At 36.8% G+C, this 18,947-nt stretch overlaps 1 protein-coding gene across 7 annotated transcripts in view; it reads left to right on the top strand.

The window, feature by feature from the left end:
• The window catches only part of LTBP1 (latent transforming growth factor beta binding protein 1), a 196,637-nt gene that overhangs the window by 77,922 nt on the left and 99,768 nt on the right, over positions 1-18,947 (top strand). For all 7 annotated transcript variants that reach the window (XM_080408153.1, XM_080408152.1, XM_080408151.1 and 4 more), the window contains 2 exons: positions 10,057-10,281; positions 13,715-13,992. In XM_080408153.1, coding sequence (XP_080264279.1) covers positions 10,057-10,281; positions 13,715-13,992 — 503 coding nt within the window. The remainder of the gene's footprint in view (positions 1-10,056; positions 10,282-13,714; positions 13,993-18,947) is intronic.

Below are 18,947 nucleotides of genomic sequence, written 5' to 3' on the forward strand. Positions count from 1 at the left end.
TTAAATGTCAGCATCTACACAAGATGCATGTTGAAATTTACGTTACAGGCAGCAGAGACCTAGAAATTTGTTCAACTCTAATACACAGAGAACTAAGGTAATACCTACTTGACACTTTTTTTTTTTTCTTGGATGGGATCTCGCAGCTTTCCATCCCCAGTGAAGACAGCATCCCTGCCCCTTTTTCATAAGTAGACAATTCTTCTTTTCCAGTGTATATCTATTACACTTGCTGCACCTTATTTGCAGTGAGTTGACACTACCATTAAGTAATGTTAATCACTAAACAACCTTTCAGCAGATCACATAAATCTCAATTACTTGTGGAGATGATAATCCCACAAGCTGAACCTGTATTTGCCTGCTGAGTTAGAGAATGAATTTTAAATGGAAGTTTGCTATTGGGAGATAGGAAAATGTAAAATACCTGAAGATTTAGGTGATCTGATCTATGTGATGCTTTCTTCTATTTGTCTTCCTTGGTAATTGCCATGTAGTGCTGCATTAAGTAGCATCAGAGACATTCCTCCAGTTAGGCTTTAAGGTACTCTGTGATATGTTAAAAGTTTGGTGCTGATAGTGGTACGTGGAGGAGTTTGAGAAGAACTAGTGAAATACAATTTCCTTTAAAAAGATACTTTTCCAAAATCGTGAGAACAACAGTGAAAACATTAAAAAATAGTGAGACTGCATTCTAGCAGTGGGCTTTCTTTTTTTTAGTGTTCCCTTTCTGTTTATTTTAAATGCATTATTCTAGATCTGTAACAGAATTTTAAAAAAAAAAAAGCTGCTGTAGTTCCTGGTTTTGGAACCATTTTGTCGATGTGTATAGTGCAAGGAAAATGCATGTTTATCTGTGAAAAAGTGTAAGAAGTTTATTTTGTAAAACTATGACTGCAGCCTGAAAATGGTTATGGCTACAACAGACACATAGTATGTCTGTGAGGGGTTTTTTGTCACAAATGTAAACAAGCAGCAACTTTAAAATAACCGAACTGATAAATCATCTAATATGATGACAGTTATTGAGATTCCTTAGTGCAATGTGTGTCTTTTTTTTTTTTTTTTTTTTGTTTTGTTTTTGTTGAAAGAGAAGGCTGTTTGGGAATTTATTTTTTTTCTGTTGAGAGGAAGAATCCTTCTAGAGCAAGAAAAATTCCCTAGGATTCTTGGCAGCATATTTTAAAGTGTAAAATCATGCCTGTCCCAGATGGCTTTAGTGACTACTACTTGCTCTTCTACTCGGTGATTCTCAAATCTACTGAGTTCAGTCATGAGACTAGGTTCAAGCTAAGAGCAGTACTTTGAATCTAGTCTTCAAAGCTACCTACATTTTTCTCTAAATCTTCATATATGATTTTTCTTCAGTAAGAATTCTTTGACAAGCAAAAATTAAAAGTAGAATTGATTAGGAGAAAAAAAATATGGAAAAGCATGAAAAGATTGGAATTACTTTTGGAAGTGTTCAGTCATGGTTCAGCAATGAAGGAGGATGACACCAATGTGATCTTGTAATGATCAGTGGGACATGAGAGGATCACTGATGACAAGTGGAAGTGGGAAAAATAGTGAGTAGTATAAATTAGAAGTTATTAAATATAGAAAGTTGGCAAGTATAGCTAAAGAATTCACAGAAAAATATTCCAGGGTAGACACTAAATAATATGAGAAGACACCCAGTAGTGGGGAGAACACATATGACAGACACATTTATGAAATGATGACTGCTGACAGAATAAAAGTAGAAGGATTCAATGGCTATTTTCTTTGTGTGTGGAAACAATCTGCCCAATGTATGTCTGTTACACAGAAATGCCTGATTACTTTCTGGACTGGTAGTGACTAGAAATACTGGTTAGAGACGGTTTCAGAGTATGTGTAGGTACCATCTAGTATGAGAGCTGTTAAATTCAAGATGGTGATCTTAATAAAAGGGCTGGAAGCATGAAATGTTGTGCTTTTGTGAGAAGTATACAACATTCTTTCCTCTTCTTTAAACATGTAGGTCCATGTTGGATCAACAAAAACTAGATTTCAAAAACATTTATCAATTTTGCAGTCTGAGATATCTCTTAAGTAGCCTTCTGGTTACATTCGTGAGCCTTTTAAGCAAAGGAAATGAGAATCTCATCCTTAACAACATTTAGTCCATCTCAGAAAGGGCTCAGACATACCATTTTTACGGCATGTCCTTGGAGATGGGCAAATAAATGCTGTGTTACACCATCGGCAGGAGATGGAGGCTAAAACTCTTTTCCCCTTAATTGTCTTGCCTGGATTCCTCACACTGAAATATGGGTATTTTATCTGTTCTGTCATGGTATAATACAATGAGGGATGCATTTCTAGGACAGTTTATCTTCTCCCCACACCAATCAATTTTTAAAAGCCCCATGTTCTCATAATGTTCAGAATGTTCAGGGTGTTCTTTGTAGCTAAAAGGGGAAAAAATCATTTAAGGACTCATGTATCCTTGTTAGTACTTTCTGGATAAAGAAGTTTTAGATAAAAGGAAGATGCATACATTTGTATGTGATGTACACAGATTTCCTTACTCTGGGATATTTTGGAGGCAGCCTGCTGCTTTGGTCTTACAGAGTTGAATGTGGTTGCAATTGGGTTAGAGTGGAGTAAAGACATGTTGTTACTTGAATGTGATTCATTCTCTTGCTCAAGAATTACTTATTAGTTGACTTCATCCTTGGATTCCAATGTTTGCTTACAACTTTAACATCAACAGTCTTGAAATGTCATGTGCGCTCAACTGCAAACCAACAAAATGACCCCTGCCATGTATCTTAGCATGAATATTGTTTTGCGGGAGGGGGAGATGTTGATAAGTGATTGTATATAGTTCGTGAGAGGTCATTATTCTACATTTATCCCTAGTGTTGTAGGTTTTTTAGAAATAATTTTAACAGTGCAAGTGCAGCAAAATAATATTATTTGCAGAAAATAACATTTACATGCAGAAAAGATTGTATTTTGGAAGTGTTAAATTCAGAAGAGTTAAACTTGTTTCAGGACAGTTCTTTGTGGCTAAATCTCTTCATTTTCTTTGAGAGTTTTCTGGTATGTTTTTTGTTGTTTGGTTTGGTTGTTTGGTTTGGGTTTTGTCTTTTTCTTTTTTTTTTTTTCTTTTCAGAAAATAAGCATGATCCGGGCAGGAACAACACCACAAAAATTCCTTGTGTGGATAAACAACAGCACTTATGATCCCATTCCCAAGTGGCTGTGCATTACTTTGTTAAAGTTCCCTTCATAATAATAGTTTAAAAATATAAGGCAAATTCTAATGAGGACAGTGACCATGTTAGTTCACAATAGCTAAGAACCCAGTTTAGTAGCTGCATATTTTTTTATTATCATACCATTAGGTTTGAGGTAGGTTCCTGTTTGAAATTTTTCCCTGCAGTGTTGCAGATCTTTGAGGAAATATCTAAAGTGCCTTCAGTATCATGTTCTGTTTTTTAGGAAGATTTCTATTAATGTGTTACAATATTCAGAGAAAAAAAAAAAAAAGATAAGAACTTTGTTATATTTACGCATCTGCTGATAAGCAGCATGAAGGTGAAAGTATAAAGGACATTCAAGATAGTTTCTCTGTATCAGTTTCTGGTCAGAAGTCTGGCATAATGGAACATACCACCTTGAATGGCATAAAGTAGGTTTTTTCCACTTCTGAACATTTTTTACTTGCGTTTTTTCTTTCTCTCTGAACAAACATGAATGTTAATACACCCACTGAAGTGGCTAGTGGGATTTTTTTTTTTTCCACCAGATTAAGACTTGGTAGTTCATATGCAAGGGAACGTGAATAACAGCTTTGAATTTGTTAGGTTGATGTTAGTTGTAACTACAGAAGAACAGAATGAGAATCCAAGCCCTGGAAGTATATAAATAAACTAGATTTTGGTGTTCTTATTCACAAATGCTATTGATCAAGTCTGATAAAAATAATAAAATACTCTGAAGTAAAGATGTTTTTTTATGTATGCCCCTTACTTATACTGTTCTATTCCATATACTGTCTATCATTCCTAATTTACAGTTAGTTGCTGTAAAAAATATTACACGTTTAAATTTCAGGGGAATCTATATTTGTGTAAGATAATCTTAAACTACTTAAACTAGTAATAAACCAAATGAAACTGTTTTCTATACAATAGACTTACTGTCGATTTCAATGATAAACTCTTTCATTGTATTTTTTACTTTGTATCATTTTTGGTATACTTAACTGAGAAAGCGTGCAGTTGTACCCTCCTTTCCTGTACTGATTTTCCAGCAACACACTTTTACAAACATCTTTCAAAATACGATTGGATGTTATTAAGCATATTACAGGATCTGAATTTATCAAGTTTTTGCCTTATACTTAAGCCATTGTTTATGCATGAGATTGCATTCAACAAAGGAAACCAGAGGAGAGCCTCAAAACATTTTTCCCTTCTTGTTGAATACTAGAGATTTCATTAAAAAGTTCTGTGATGGGGAGGCTCATCCCAACACAATACTGCCATTTGTCACACACCCTGACTGCTCTCTCAGCGGTAGCAGTGAGTAGCCATTTCTACAGGATTGCTTCTGTCTGGAACTAAATCTGGTGCTGTCCTCACGGTTTGGATCAGTGAATAGCAGTGGTAGGTAACAAGGGATTTGTGGGTAGTAACTAGGCTATTCACATCAGCAGGGTATCACTTTCCTGTTTTCAGTGGTGAGCAGAAAAGAGCATTTTTCATCTGCTGCTGGAGCTCTCAACATCAGATTTACTTTTAAAAATTGTGTTTGGTTATTGCAATAGAATGTTTCTCTTCAAAGTTGTGAAAAATACAAACATTAGGATAAATTCAGAGGTGAATGTAGAAGTGTTATACTATTAAATCAAGGCTGCTTAAAGCTTCGCTTCTTTTCTTCCTCTGTTTCCCCAAACATAAGTTTGTAATATCAATGTTATCTTAATCTTACTTTAAAAAAAATTAAAAAATAATAATTTGCTTACTTAATTTGCAACTTCTTTGCATAATACCTCTGAATTACAACAGGAATCTGAGGAGAAAACTGCTTAGGATGAAGTAGTTAGAAAAGTGAGGGACAACAAGACAGACATGGGGGGGGGGGGGGGGCGGGGGGAGGTAGGGGAATGAGGAAGAGTCTAAACTGGAGGATAGCATTATTACTGTAGCTCATGCCTCTGTGCCTGTTGTGAGTTATTGTTAGAGTTTCTGCATTAGAAAATAGAAATGTTTGGAGCAATTGCACAGACCTTTATGTTGCACCTCTGGGCTTCAGCTTTTACCTAAAATGTGTGGTGTTTAGAGACACTACATTACAGGAATGTTGCATGTGGCAGTGCTTCCCCTCAGTGAATGCCATCTCTTCTTTCCTGTGAAAAACCATGTTTGGTAGAACTGCCCGCTGGTCCTTGCACTTTCTGTGAGCTTATTAACAGCATGGTTGAAAGTTGCCCAAACAGCTGTGGAGCATGTACTAATGCTGGATAACTGCGTAGTGCTCAGAAACAAAATTAATCTGCTGATTTGTAATACATCCAGTAGAAATACTGTAATCTAACAGTTTAAGGTTTTCTTTGGAGAGCCTGTCAATGTAATTGAATAGTGCTTACACTTGAGTAGTTGGTAGCATGTAAGTAGAAAAAGCGAAGAGTGGTGAGGAAAAGCGAGACAGAAACTCGCGTGTTCCCTGAGGTGTAAAAGAAGAGGAATTTTGAGAGTCAGATGAGGAATGTTTCAAAACCCATCTTCATTTTCTTCAGCACTGGTTGCAAGAAGGAAGTTTCCATCCATCCTAAGGGCTTGTTTAGGTAAGCGTGGGCTATTTTTTAAGGATTAGGAGAGTTTAAATGCTTGGAACTTGTTTTGTTACATATTGTTTTGATTAAATGAAAACATTCAGACTTGATTAAATTAGTTTATCTGGTGCTGTTCAAGGTTGTTTGGGTATCTTGAAAGCAAATTAGATGATGTAATTACATGGACAAACTGTATCAGTGGTTTCTGAGCTGCTTTGTTGATGATTTCATGCCCTGTTTTTCTGTTTCCAACCCATGGCTGTGGCAGCTTGATCAGGATTCACATTGCAAATGTTCTTTTTTTTCTGTGCATTCAGCCTTTCAGAGACACCTTGTAAGGGGCTTCGTGATGCACCTTTTCTGTTTGGCTCATTTTGAACAATGATACCCACCAAGCTGTGCCAGGTTGGGGGGAATTAAGGCCTTTGGATGCCAGAGAAATCAAAGCTTTTTATTACCTATTAATTGCCCAAGCATGAGAAGACTCCTTAATGTTTGTAATTCCTTAAACCTGTCTCTACATTTCTGAAGGATAGATGTTCATTTATATTAAGAAATCATTAAATTTGTTCAATCATATGTTGGCTAATTCTTACGCGACAGTTGAGAGACTTGGCTTATAACAGACCTGAGTGAAGAATGTGTTGCCTTTTCTAGGTCCATTAATACTTTCTTTGTTCTCTTTGTAAGATACCCACATGTGAACTGAAATTTCTTGTCATCTTATGCAGGCCTATCTCCACATTTTTGTAAGGTTCTGAGCAGCTAGAGGGCTTTACGCCATAATGGATATTTTTATTTCCTCCCCCCCCCCCCCCCCCCCCCCCGCCTTTTCAGAGGAAATGGCAATAGCCCAGTGAAAATCAGCCTCCAGTGTACCCTTTGTCTGAATGCCAGCTGTGAACATACGTGCAAACCCAGCGTCTTCTAATGGTCTGTCCCAGCTCATGGGTCTGGTTTTTGTCGGGAATGTTCCTTATGCCTCTGGCAGTGTTCAGCCATTCTGTTTAAGTTCTTTAATCTTAATGACAAAACAAAACAAATCAAAAAACTTTCATCAGAAGTTGAGCTGTTCAAATATACCGTGGCTTATATCCTGTTCCTATCTTAAATGGTCCTTTCCCCAGGGTTCTTTGGTCTTTGTTAACCTGAGATTCCCAGAGCCTTGTTGAGGGAAAGGTAGTGTTTCCTTCTTCTGCCTTTTTGGAGGCTTGTGCCCCTTCAGCTCACTTTTCTCAAATGGTCTGTGTAATTCCAACTCTAGTGGTGTGCCTGTGATTTCCAGCACCAGTGTCATAATCAAATGTAGCCCTTCCTCCTGGCTGTAAACTACCTGAGGAAACATCTCAATTACTGTGTATGTACTTATTATACCTGTATAAAATTATCAGATATTTTATTTCAATGTGTTTCATCCTTTTTTAAGTTTTGTAATATTTACCATTTAAGATTCTAAACTTTTCCATTTATCCTGGTGATCACATTTGCTGTTTTTACATGGCTGAGTATAACTTATAATTGTATATTTCAGAATTTTTAATTTTTTTTACAGTTTTGTATTCTCAGAATAGATTTAATACATTCTCATTTAAAGTTCATTCCTCATACATTAGGCCAGACCTTCAAGAGATGTGAATCAATATATCTGTACATAAATCAGTCGACTGAGTGATTTGCACCACATGATAATGTGGGCAGGTTGGAATTTTTATTTTCTGTTATATGTAAATACTGAGACATTAAACATTCTTGATCGTTTACCTCATACTAGACCTTTCAGTGGCATTTGTTTGCACTTATTTACGGAAGTTATTTGTGTGAATAGCCACAGCAAACAATTATGAAAAGGGACATGAATGAGCTCTTTTCTATTGGTATCTTCCTTCCCGTTGTTTTTAGCACAAACTTTTGTTTGCTTTAAAGCAAAGCTTTTAATGTGCCCATTTGTTACCCAGCTGGCTCTTGCAGAGGAAGGATGCCTGAAGAGTGCCCTGTGATGCAGAGATAGCATGCACAGACATGGTCTTCCAGACACTGACAGCTTTATAGGAATAGGAGCTCAAAAGAAATTAATTTATTTTGGTGGAAATATTGGGTATATTTATATTGTTGAAAAGCTGGGGTTTGTACATTACCTTGTTGCCTCCAGGCTGGAAAGGGTGGGAAGAAAATCTATGGAATAGGTTTCTTGCACTCAAGGAATTTCTCAATGAGACTACTTCTGTTTGCCTTTGTTTCACTATACTTCTTGCAAACACCAAATTGCTGTCCCCTTAATGCTAATTTACACTATTTCATTGTGCGATGTTCCTTTTGCAGGAAAACCACCTTAGGTTTCAACCTTGCCCAGGCAGATCTTTACAAGTACTTTACAAGTACCTGTATGTTGTTGCTGTTAGAGTAATCCTGCTCATTTGTGGCTGCTCAGGGAGAAATGGTGCCAGCCAGAGATAGCTAGCTGTCATGCTTTAGTTACTTCAGGGGTCAAAAATCCTTTGTTTTGCCCTGAAGTAACAGCCGTTCTGTAAGGACATCTTTCATACACTCAGATGAAGTCCCAACAGCATTGGGACCTAAAAAGTGAGGCATGCACTGGCGTGGATAGCCTTCCAAAGTCAACTGGGCCTTTTAGCACAGTGCTACAGCTTGAAGTACTTTCAGTCAGTTTATGCGAAATGAAAATATGAGATAAGACGAGGAAAATATTAAATATACATTTGCAGAGCCGAGTGGAAAAACAATTCTGGCTGTTTACATTTGTGCGTGGACCTATCTGGCAATCAGGCATCGCTGTTCCAGACCCTGTTAATACAATGTGAGGGTGCTCTGTGATGAGCCAGGCTGATCGCACTGTTTCTTGAGCACTTTTCCTGGGCCAAGTGCATTATGCAGCTGTGTTGGAACTCCTTGGGCTGCTCAATGTCCTACTTTGTCTTCTTGTGACATACAAAACACAGGTTTCTTTTCCAATACTGAAGTTTTATGGCATTATTAATAGCAATAGTCTGTGGTTGTCCAGAGATTACACCACTTGGAATAATAAGCATTAGGTTCCTAATTACCTTGTAGTATCTATGGTTTCTCATTTTTATTGTAACGCAATATAGACTGAGCAATACTAATCCAGCAAAATGCCATAATTACTGTAAACTCTAGATTTTGAGTTGTTTATTTTTACAGTCGGAATCTTATCTTAAAGCTGACAAAGGGATACTGTATGCTATTTCTCAAAAAATCTTTGATTTTTGAAAAAATTACCTTTGTTTGTCTTCAACAAAAACTTAGAGTATTTTTCATGTTGTTTTTACATCATTTAGTTCTTGAAAATGTTGACAGCTCAGCTAGATTATGGTTGTTTATAAAGTCTCACATCATATTTTTAGAAAGTGCTGAACCCTGCCTATTACTGTTTGTATCTCCCAGTTAAGAAATACCGTTCATTTGATGTTGACATTTTTCATGTTTCATCTGATAATTTATATTGCTGTAAATTTGCAAGCACTAGCTGGCACACAAGTGATTACCCTTGTCTTTATATTGGGGTTAAAGTATTTTAATACTTTGAAATTTGTCTCTGAAGTAATTTGAGTAGAATTTCTCCATATTATTATGATCTTCATGGGTGGGTATACAAATTATCTGCTTGTATCTGAGATATAAATGTTAAGCAAAAATCTACATACACGGTAAGACATGGTTTTCCAGAGAACCACCAAGGCTTAAAGTAAAAATGGAAAATTTATCCCCAGTATCGTTTGCTCTCTGGTGAGTTTTTTCCCCAGTCTTCCAGGGAAGTGTAGGTGGACCAAGACTTTTCAGATATGGGAGGCTGACTAAATAAGAATACCTGTATGAAAGTGTGAATAAGAGGTGCAGCCAGGCACCATATTAATTCAATGTCTTGCTTAACAGCGTAATGAAATTAAATAGCTGGGTTTTATTAGGAAAGAATGTGCTTGCCGTGTTTGTCCTGGAGAGAAGATGCAAACCAGGCAGAGGTCAAAAGGAGGGTTTGTCATGGAAAGAAGGTGCAGACCAGAGAGAGGTCACAAGGCGGGGAAGCAAAGCGGTTCTACCACAAGGCAATCAAAAGTGCATATCAGATGTATAGCCATTCCTCAGATGTCAGAAGAACAAAGCGCCCCAGCCCTAATTCTTTCCTCCTCAACTTCTGTGTGTTATATAGTCAGATAATACTAAAGCTAAAATCATTAACAAAATTTTTCTTTCTGCTTTCATTTCAGTTATTTGCCATCTTCCATGCATGAATGGAGGCCAGTGCAGTTCTAGAGATAAATGCCAGTGCCCTCCTAATTACACTGGTAAACTTTGCCAGATTCCTGTGCAGACTGCCAATACTCCAAAACTGTACCATCACCCGCAACAGGTGAACAAGGCTGTAGGATCACAAATTATCCACTCTACTCATACTTTACCACTGACTATGTCTGGACAGCAAGGTGTAAAAGGTAACTTTTTTCTGATAGATAATTATTCCTTTGGAATTGATTTTTTATTAACTAATTGTGGGTATCCAACCAGTGCTAATAGTAATCTGTCTACATGGTTTAAATCTTGACACCGCAACTTAAATAGTGAGCTCACCAGAATGACTGGAAAATATTTTGCTCAATGATTGAAATAATAAGAATTAACAGGGCTATTAAAAAGAGTTTATAAGTAAATTTACTTCACTTTGCAGTGGAATTTAATGCAGAATGCAGAGTCAAAGAATAATGCAGGGGCTTCTTCCAGGGCTGTAGTTCTGTTCAAAAAGAGAATGAGTGTGGCTGAACAGAGTCCATAAATTGCAGTATACCTAGATAGAAAGTTGCAGGTGACTCCATGGTTACTAATGGAGGGAAGAGACAATGCTTTTCAAGATAATAAAATTTAAATCTAATGTAAAGCTAAAAATACAGTCCATGTCTATTGTTACATTATTTAGTGGAGTTCTAAAAGTTAATTTTGTGGTGAACTTAATGTAAATAGACCATGATATGATTCAGTTAAATAGAACATAGGAAAAAAAATGGTAAGGATTTCCTACTGCTAATGCTGTGAAGAAGGCAGAGGATCAGAAACAGGAAAAGTTGTGATGTTAATCAAATTTTACCCCATCAAAGGAAGTTCAGGCAGCTTCAGGTTTATTTCCCCTAACACTTTTTTGTAAAGTGACAAGTTCTGATGACCTTGAAGAGAAGTGTTGAGTTTGTTTTTCTGTGTGTCCTGTGACTCTAGGTAGCAGGTTATCTGGGTGAGATCCTGTCTATATAGAGAGACACCCCTGCGATTCAGTTTCACAATGTATGAATTAATGTGAATTTTGTTTGTATGAATTGGCAGATTGATATTTTTTTTTCTCAAGGATAATTTTACAGTTGCTGCCTCTGAATAAAAAGAAAATATATGGGAGAAAGATGTGAGGTTCAGTTGTTGGCAACTAGTTCCTGAACAACTTTGCTAAAAGCGGCCAAACTCTTTACATATTTGTGATAAATATAATCTAATGTAGTAATTCTGCTTTCAGAGAGGGATCTTCCTGGAAACACAATATTTTATAAATGCTTTTAAGTATCTGCTCTGTCTTTTCAATGGATTTGTTCTCTTGGGGCTGCTACACAGTCCATTGGAAAATAGTTTCCACTGCCATGTTGAAGTATTAGTCCTAAAGCTCCCAAGAACTTTTCTGACACTCTCTCTCTCTCTCTCAAAAAAAAAAAAAAAAAAAAAAGGGGGGTGGGTGGGGAGGAGAAAAATATAATTGCCTAAACATTTAGTAGAGCAGCAGTTTATTTCTGTGACTATTTAATTCCTGAACAAATTATTTTAGACAATATGGTGGACTATAAACCAAGTTTTTTTAAGACATAGTTGTTTTCCAGATTTTGAGTTGCTGTCTCAAAATACACAATCAATTTCTAATTGCTAAGGAGTCTGACCTCTTGAATATATCTTTTTTTCCTGACCCTCAAGTCCTCTTCAGAGCCATGCACAGTCACAATGCTTTTGCTTCTCTTTCTATGTCTAAATGAGGACATTTGATTGTTGAGAGAAGAGCGTTTCATTTCTTTCAAGGAAAGAATAAAAAAAATCGTACTGAAATAGCTGGCAGAAATAAAAAATAATCAGCACATCTAGGCAGTGATCCAAGACCTGGAGAGGATTGTGGTAATAATACTACATGGGAGGAACTGGCCTAAATTTGATGTTTTCAGCATCTGAACGTCTCTAGGTGGATTGATAGATTAAAGCAGAGCAATTCAGTGATTTCTTTTAAGGGCTGATAAATTTTTTTTTTTTAGACTTATCATCTGGAGAAACTAGTTCATACGTAAAAATATATAATAGTAAGTTGGGGTGTTTTGTTCTGTTCACAGCCAGACTATGGTGTCTTCTCTTGCCCTGCAAAACCAGTCTAATAGCCTATGAAGGGCCTTGCTGCTTCTTCTTGTAACATTGAACCTTTCTCTTATGAGTTTACCAGTAACAGAACTCATGTACCATAAATTTTGCTTGAAGATTATTTTCTGCTACAGACAAGATCTGAAGAGCCATTAAGGCACTGCAGCTGTATTTTGTTGACTTTCTGCTACCTTATTCCTGATGTTTCTGTCTGCAATATGTTGGAGATTTTCATAAATAAAACAATACAAGGCAGAATCAAAATAAGTTTGTTTCTTTTAAGGAATTCCTATGTGAGAGTAATTAATGCTGAAAATGTGCCTTGAGAAATGAAAATTATGTAAAAACCCAAAAGCAATTTCTACAATATAATATCATTTTAAAGCAGCTAAAATAGAAGTGTTTCCTAGGAAGTAGAGTTGTGAGGTTGAAATTTGTCAGTAAGAACTGAAAATGCCCAATCAAGTTCTGAAGAACAGTCTGGCCTCCTAAAAGGCAAGGAGACAGTTCAGAAGACTCAACAATCTAGTTTGCGTTACAGAGAAAGTATGTCAAATCATATTTGTTGGTTCTTGGTGTTTGGAAGGAGTGTTATATCTAACAGACTGGCTGGCCTTGAGTAGGCTGTGCGGTACTTGCTGATGAGAGAGACCTAGCCAGACACAGTAAATGCTTTTTTATGCAGCTTACAAACTATAAAACTTTCTACACACATCTTCCCCTGCCCCCCACCCACCCCCGCCCCACCCCAATAAGTTGAGTTACATGTTTAAAGGGTATTTTGTGTTCCAATGAAAAGAGGCTTGAGGGTCATAAACAGGTTTCTGCATATTATGTTGACTGGAGAGTCTCAGTCTGTACACCCAGACTTAAAACTACAACTGTATTTAAAAACGGAAGTATCTGAAAAAATTTCCTCCCTCTATCTGCCAAATCCTGAATTCAAAGTTTAGTTGAAGGGAGTGGTGATTTTAGATAGTTGAGATGCTGGCAGCTCTTGCAGGGGCAAACTTGGGACTTGGCAGGTATATAAAGGTGAAGGGATGAAATCTGAAGCTTTTTCTGTGTTCCAGAGAAAGATGATGGATCTGAAAAAGAAAATAAAGCTTACTATATATCCAAAAATAACCCAGTAGAATTTGAATTCTGGAACTTTGAATAGGATTCTTATTACACAGTATGACCACAAATATTAATGTCACACCAGCCAATTTGGACATCCATGTTTATGTAGCAGTCTTTACAATCCTATAATGTCGTTCTTTCATGTGTGAAGAGTTTCCATTTTCTTGCTTTGTTAATGAGAGTCTATGCGTTCTTTCAGCCTTTCCTCTAAACCCCAAATTTGGGCTTCATTTATATTTCAGTCACTTTAAGGCACTCTGTAAAAATTATAATGTGCAAAAAAAAAGTAATGTCTTAGAGGTGCCTAAGATATCTTTTTGGGCATATTTCATTACTAATTTTTCTTATGTGTTTTTCCTTCAATTATTTTAGTGAAGTTCCCTCCTAACATAGTGAATATCCATGTGAAACATCCCCCTGAAGCCTCAGTTCAGATCCATCAAGTTTCAAGAATTGACAGCACTTCAACAGGACAAAAACCAAAAGTACCTCAGCCAGTACATCCACAGGTTTCTTACCAAGGTCTTCCGTATCAGAAGACCCAGAAAGGACATACTACTTACACGAATCAACAATCCATTCCTCATATGTTTCCTGTTTCAGTTAAAACACAGCTTGGGCGCTGCTTCCAGGAGACTATTGGGACACAGGTAAGAAATGTTTGCTAAGGTTTTTGAGACAGGTGGCTTTAAAACAACATTGTAAAAGAATTAAAAAAATTTTCACCGGTTGCCAGGAAAGGACACATTTGACATTCTTTTCCAAAAGAAAATTATTTTGAGAATGTAAAATTTTTACAAAATAACATTTTGCTGAAGCTCCTTCTCCTTCAAGCTAATGTCTTTATTTTCTGCTGACTTGGATCCCTGGCATTCTGATTTCAGTTATTTTAGCCATACCTTCTCCATTTATGAGCTATTTCTCTAAATAAAACCCCATGACTTAAATCCCAGCTCTATATCTCCTAATTGAATAACCAAGGTTACACAGTCATCCACAGCTTGTACTGCCCTTTGGTTTAACGAGTCTTTTTGCCCACGTATCTCAACAGCAAGTGTTTTTCAAGGAGTTGTAGTTGTTTTTGAAATTCCTATTCAACAACTTCATATTTTAAAGTGTTGTAGGCTAATGTTTTGAGTCTGTTGAAATGTGAGCACTGAATGGAGTAGAAAAATCATGAAAGCCAATTGAGTGTTTGCTAGAGCATTAAAACCTTAGTTCAGTTTAAAATGTTCACATCAGTTTTTACTTACGACTATTCAAAATTATGTATCTTCTTTCAGCTCTTGAAAGCACTTTAAGACACAGTGTTATCATCTTTGCATATTTGTATATACATGTAAATATAAAGAGAAAGAAAAAAGCATATGTGAGGAGATTGTTAAATAATTACTAAGATCCTGCTATTTGCTTATCTCCTTGCTGAAATTGACCTTTTCAGATTTAATATTTTTTAAGCTGAATGTATGCCTCAGGCTGAAATTTTGTTAGAGGCTTCAGAAAAATCACTTGCTTGTTTTGCGGGATGATGTTACAGAATGAATATATTGTTTTAGTTAGGCTAAAACCCCCAACTTATGGCTGTTTCATTGAAGGTTTAGATTGTGTGCTTTGAAGTAGAAATTTAAGTTTATTGCAGAGATCACACTGCATTTGGTCCTTCCAGTAACATGCACCCAAAGTTAACCAATTTTCAAGAATCTAAAAATATTTCAATATATTCCACAAACATTTGTTAGATGTTGGCAGCAAAATTCTCATAAGATTTCAGCTGCACAGAGTGTGGTCTGCCTTCCCTTCAAAGGGACAGCACCCGTCATCCCTGAAATACAGGACTGGAGCAAAATGTCCTTTACAAGTGCTTCTTCTAGCTGCCAATGAATGCTATAATGCCAAGTGTTGGAACTGACAGCAAGGCAGCGCACACGTGCACACACACACACAGACCTCACAGAGTGGCAAGGAGCTTGGAGCGGATCAGTGATGGCGAACAGACAGGAGCAGAAGCAGGATGCAGTCCGAAGCAGGGTGAGGGTAACGTAGGTGGCAGATCCCAAGGAAGTGATAACAGTTACTTTCTGGAACCTCAAACTGAAATCACAGTTCCTTACACTCGGTCATCCTCTGCCAGCCCCTAAGAACTGACTTTTTTTCCTGTAAAATCTTTCTTTTCCTTTCAGTGACTGGCTCCTGCAGAGTACTGTAGTATTCCTACTAGTGACATAATTAGCTCTGGTTTCATTGCTGTGGAAGATCCCCAAACCTGCTCATGCTAGGTCATCACATGAGGGTGTTTAAAAATAATTCATTCTGAAAATGCAGTGGAAGAAGTAAACCTAAATGTCATCATGCCCCAAAAATGTTTCTGGAAGACCATAGTTAAGTTTGCATATGAAACATTAAAGGTTAGTATTCACTGATGAGTGCTTGGTCTGGGATCGACACTGTGAATTTATACTTATGAGCTCTTCGTGCTTCTCAGTTTCAGGAATAGTAAAACCTTGTATTTGTTCTTTACCAAGGATTGAAGCACACATTCAAATGAAAGTTTGTGGATTTTTACATGACAAAATGAAGCAGGGCCTGTGTAAAACAACCATTTCTCTATATTTCCTAAGAATAGGAGATCCATCAAATATGGCATTATAATGTAAAATCATAAAATTCTGGAAATAATTAGATAATTAATAATTTATTATTTATTTGTATTTCTATTTGCACTCATATATAGGGGAAGACAAAATTAATTCCTCGATCTTAGACTTGGCAGTGAGTGTCACATCTTCTACCTCTTACATCTTATGCTTGATCATTTTCTTGTCTGTTCTTTCTGCTGCATGCATGAGTGATGTATTTCACATGACATATCCAAAACTTTCAGTGTCCTATGCATGCACCTCACATTACAGTGGTTTTAAAATTAAAGCCTACTCATTGCTCATGGAAGACAGTAACTTGCTCCATTTACAGGGGAAGAAGAGGGAAAACATGCTTGCATTGACCTTATGCCTGCCTTGGAATCCAACCAAATGCTGAGTTCCCAATTTTTCTAACTTTTTTTCAGTATTCTCCTGGAAAAATGTGACTCTGCAGTGCTCTCAAGAAAGGGCAGTGCCTCCTACTGTAGAATAATGCTTGTTCTCATTTTTTACAAATTTCATTATTCCTTTCAGTGTCGGTCTTGGAGAAGAGGATAAATAAGGATTTCAGAGGCCTTTTGTTTTTTAACTTAATGTTTCAATTTAGAATTGGAGCTGTAGCCTGGCATTTTGTAGAGCATTCATTTGAGATCTTGCCATAAATATAGATTTAAGTGACTCTTTCACCTTTCCTATTTGAACCTGAAACGTTAAGACATTTTTTTCTGCAGTCAGGCAAAGCGTATTATTTATTTGTATGTTAAATATACCTTGAACTGGGAAAGAGACAAGGTTTTTTGCTCCCTCCCCCTCCCTTTTTTTTTTTTTTTTTTACTCTGAAAGAGATCTATTCCAGAAGAACTTTGTTTTCTGTTTCTTTGATATTTGCTTTGCTAGATATGAGGATTCTCTTTATTTGTTCAGACTAGATGCTAAACTGAACTTTCCCTATTAGTAACAAAGTGTTACAAGTCCTTTCTGCAGTTTTGATATCCATACTTCCTTCCACAATCATCAATGTTTATACATTTTTTTGCAGGGTGGATTGTATATTTGGCCTCAGAAATGTTTTATTAAATATCCTAGGATCAGAGGTGACTTTACTGTCTATAGAGCAGATTGATGGAGGGATGTGTGTGGCCTCTTGTAGGCAAATCAACCAAGTTAATAAAGACTGCTGAACTTGCTTTTGGTCCATGCTAAAAGCACAGGATAAAAACGGTATCGGAATTTCTGCTGTGTTTTTTTGTGTGTGTAACCTCTACCATTCTATGTTTCTCTCCATCTTTTGTTCTCTCTTTCTTTCTTGAATTTTAGCTGGTCTTCAATTACATGTCCTCTGATTTTAATGCTTTGGGTTTTTTCACAACCTTCTGTGGAGTATTTTTCATCTCCCAACACATTCTTCCTCACCCCACCTTGGTTAAAATCCTTTAATGTATCTCACTGGAAAACAGTAGTCCCACAAAACCAGTAGGATAGTTGCTATACTCAAATCCCAGGACAGCCAGGTTGTATTTGCTGCACTGTATTTCCAATGGAGCACATACTGTTGAAGTTAGCAACTGGAGCCACCTGAACTGAAGCTTGGAGGACACTATGGTACGGATAGCTGAAGAATCTGGTCATTTTCTCAGGGCTTCAATCATTCCTAATTAACAACATAGAAATTCTTCTAGACCTCCTATTTGCTTAGTTTTCTGTAATATCATAAGTGACTATAACCAAAGGCAACAACTGTGAGAAAAGGGTAGTAAAGGATGTGTGAAAAGGTGTCAGTCTACAAGCAGAGGACAGGAGGGGAGAGGGAGGGGCAAGAAGAATGACATTTCCTAGTTTAATTAGAATAGATAAATTAAGATGTATGTTTTCATAAATACGTGTACACATACATACATGGGTTGCTTATTTGTGGCTGTTTTCTGAAGCATCCTCAGCATTGGGAGTGGAAAGTGGAAAGAGCAACTAGAAAAGTAGAATGAATGTTTCAATCTTTGAAAAGTAATATAGGAAGCAAATAGTGTTCTGGATGGTTCTCTTTTCTGCTCAAATAAATTCACTTTTCCTGGCTGCTTTTTGATTCTCTGAGTGGAACACTTAGCAATTATTTCTCCTCTGGGAGATGGTAATAATGATTGCTCCAGGATAGCTTACCACAATAAATGATAGCTTACTACGATATGTTGCATGCAAAAGTTGTGGTTTGTCAAATGTGTTCCTAGTACCAAAAATATTTTTGCAGGTTATATCATAAACTAACAGTTAAGCTGCAGGTGAGAAACTTATTGTTGTCATAAAAATACAGGAAATAAACTTTTACCTAAACTTAAACCTTGTTAGATAGAAGATGTTGAGAAGATAGAGACTTGAAGTTGAGAAACAGATACAGTGGAAGCAGTATGGCAAAAATGCCACTCAAGATGGAAAACAGTAAATATCTAGAGAGCACTGTATTTTACTGTGCCTTCAAAAGCTGGAGACTAGACGTGGTGTCCTGCAAGGTCCTTTACAGCCATGCAGTCTTGTGTTGCTGAAATCCAAGGAGCTGGTCATCTTAGACCACTGATTCTCTTAAGTCCTACTTAAAAAGCAAGCAAATAAGGAAGATTCTGTTTCCCTTCTTTAATTTCTCCTCTTCAGCTGCTTTTCATTTTAATTCTAATAAAAATGCCTTTATTATGACACAGAATATCTTGTTATTTCCCAAAATACTTCTACAGTGTCAGTGGTGCACCTAGTAAAGATTGTGTTGGTAATCCCAAGTCCTGTTGATTTTGCATATGCTTACTTTGCATGTAAGTAAAGAAAAGAATGCAGATGCATACTATCTAATTCATATAAAGATAATTAAGCACTGTTTCTCCACCACCACCATGCTCCCCCCTCCCCAAGATCACTTTGAAGTGTCTACTAAGCATATTAATGTGTTTTCTGTGGTCACTGCGTTTCAGTATTTTGGCTAAAAA

This window comes from Falco punctatus (genome assembly GCF_963210335.1).
Source record: "Falco punctatus genome assembly, chromosome: 12".
Classification (NCBI taxonomy): Eukaryota; Metazoa; Chordata; class Aves; order Falconiformes; family Falconidae; genus Falco; species Falco punctatus.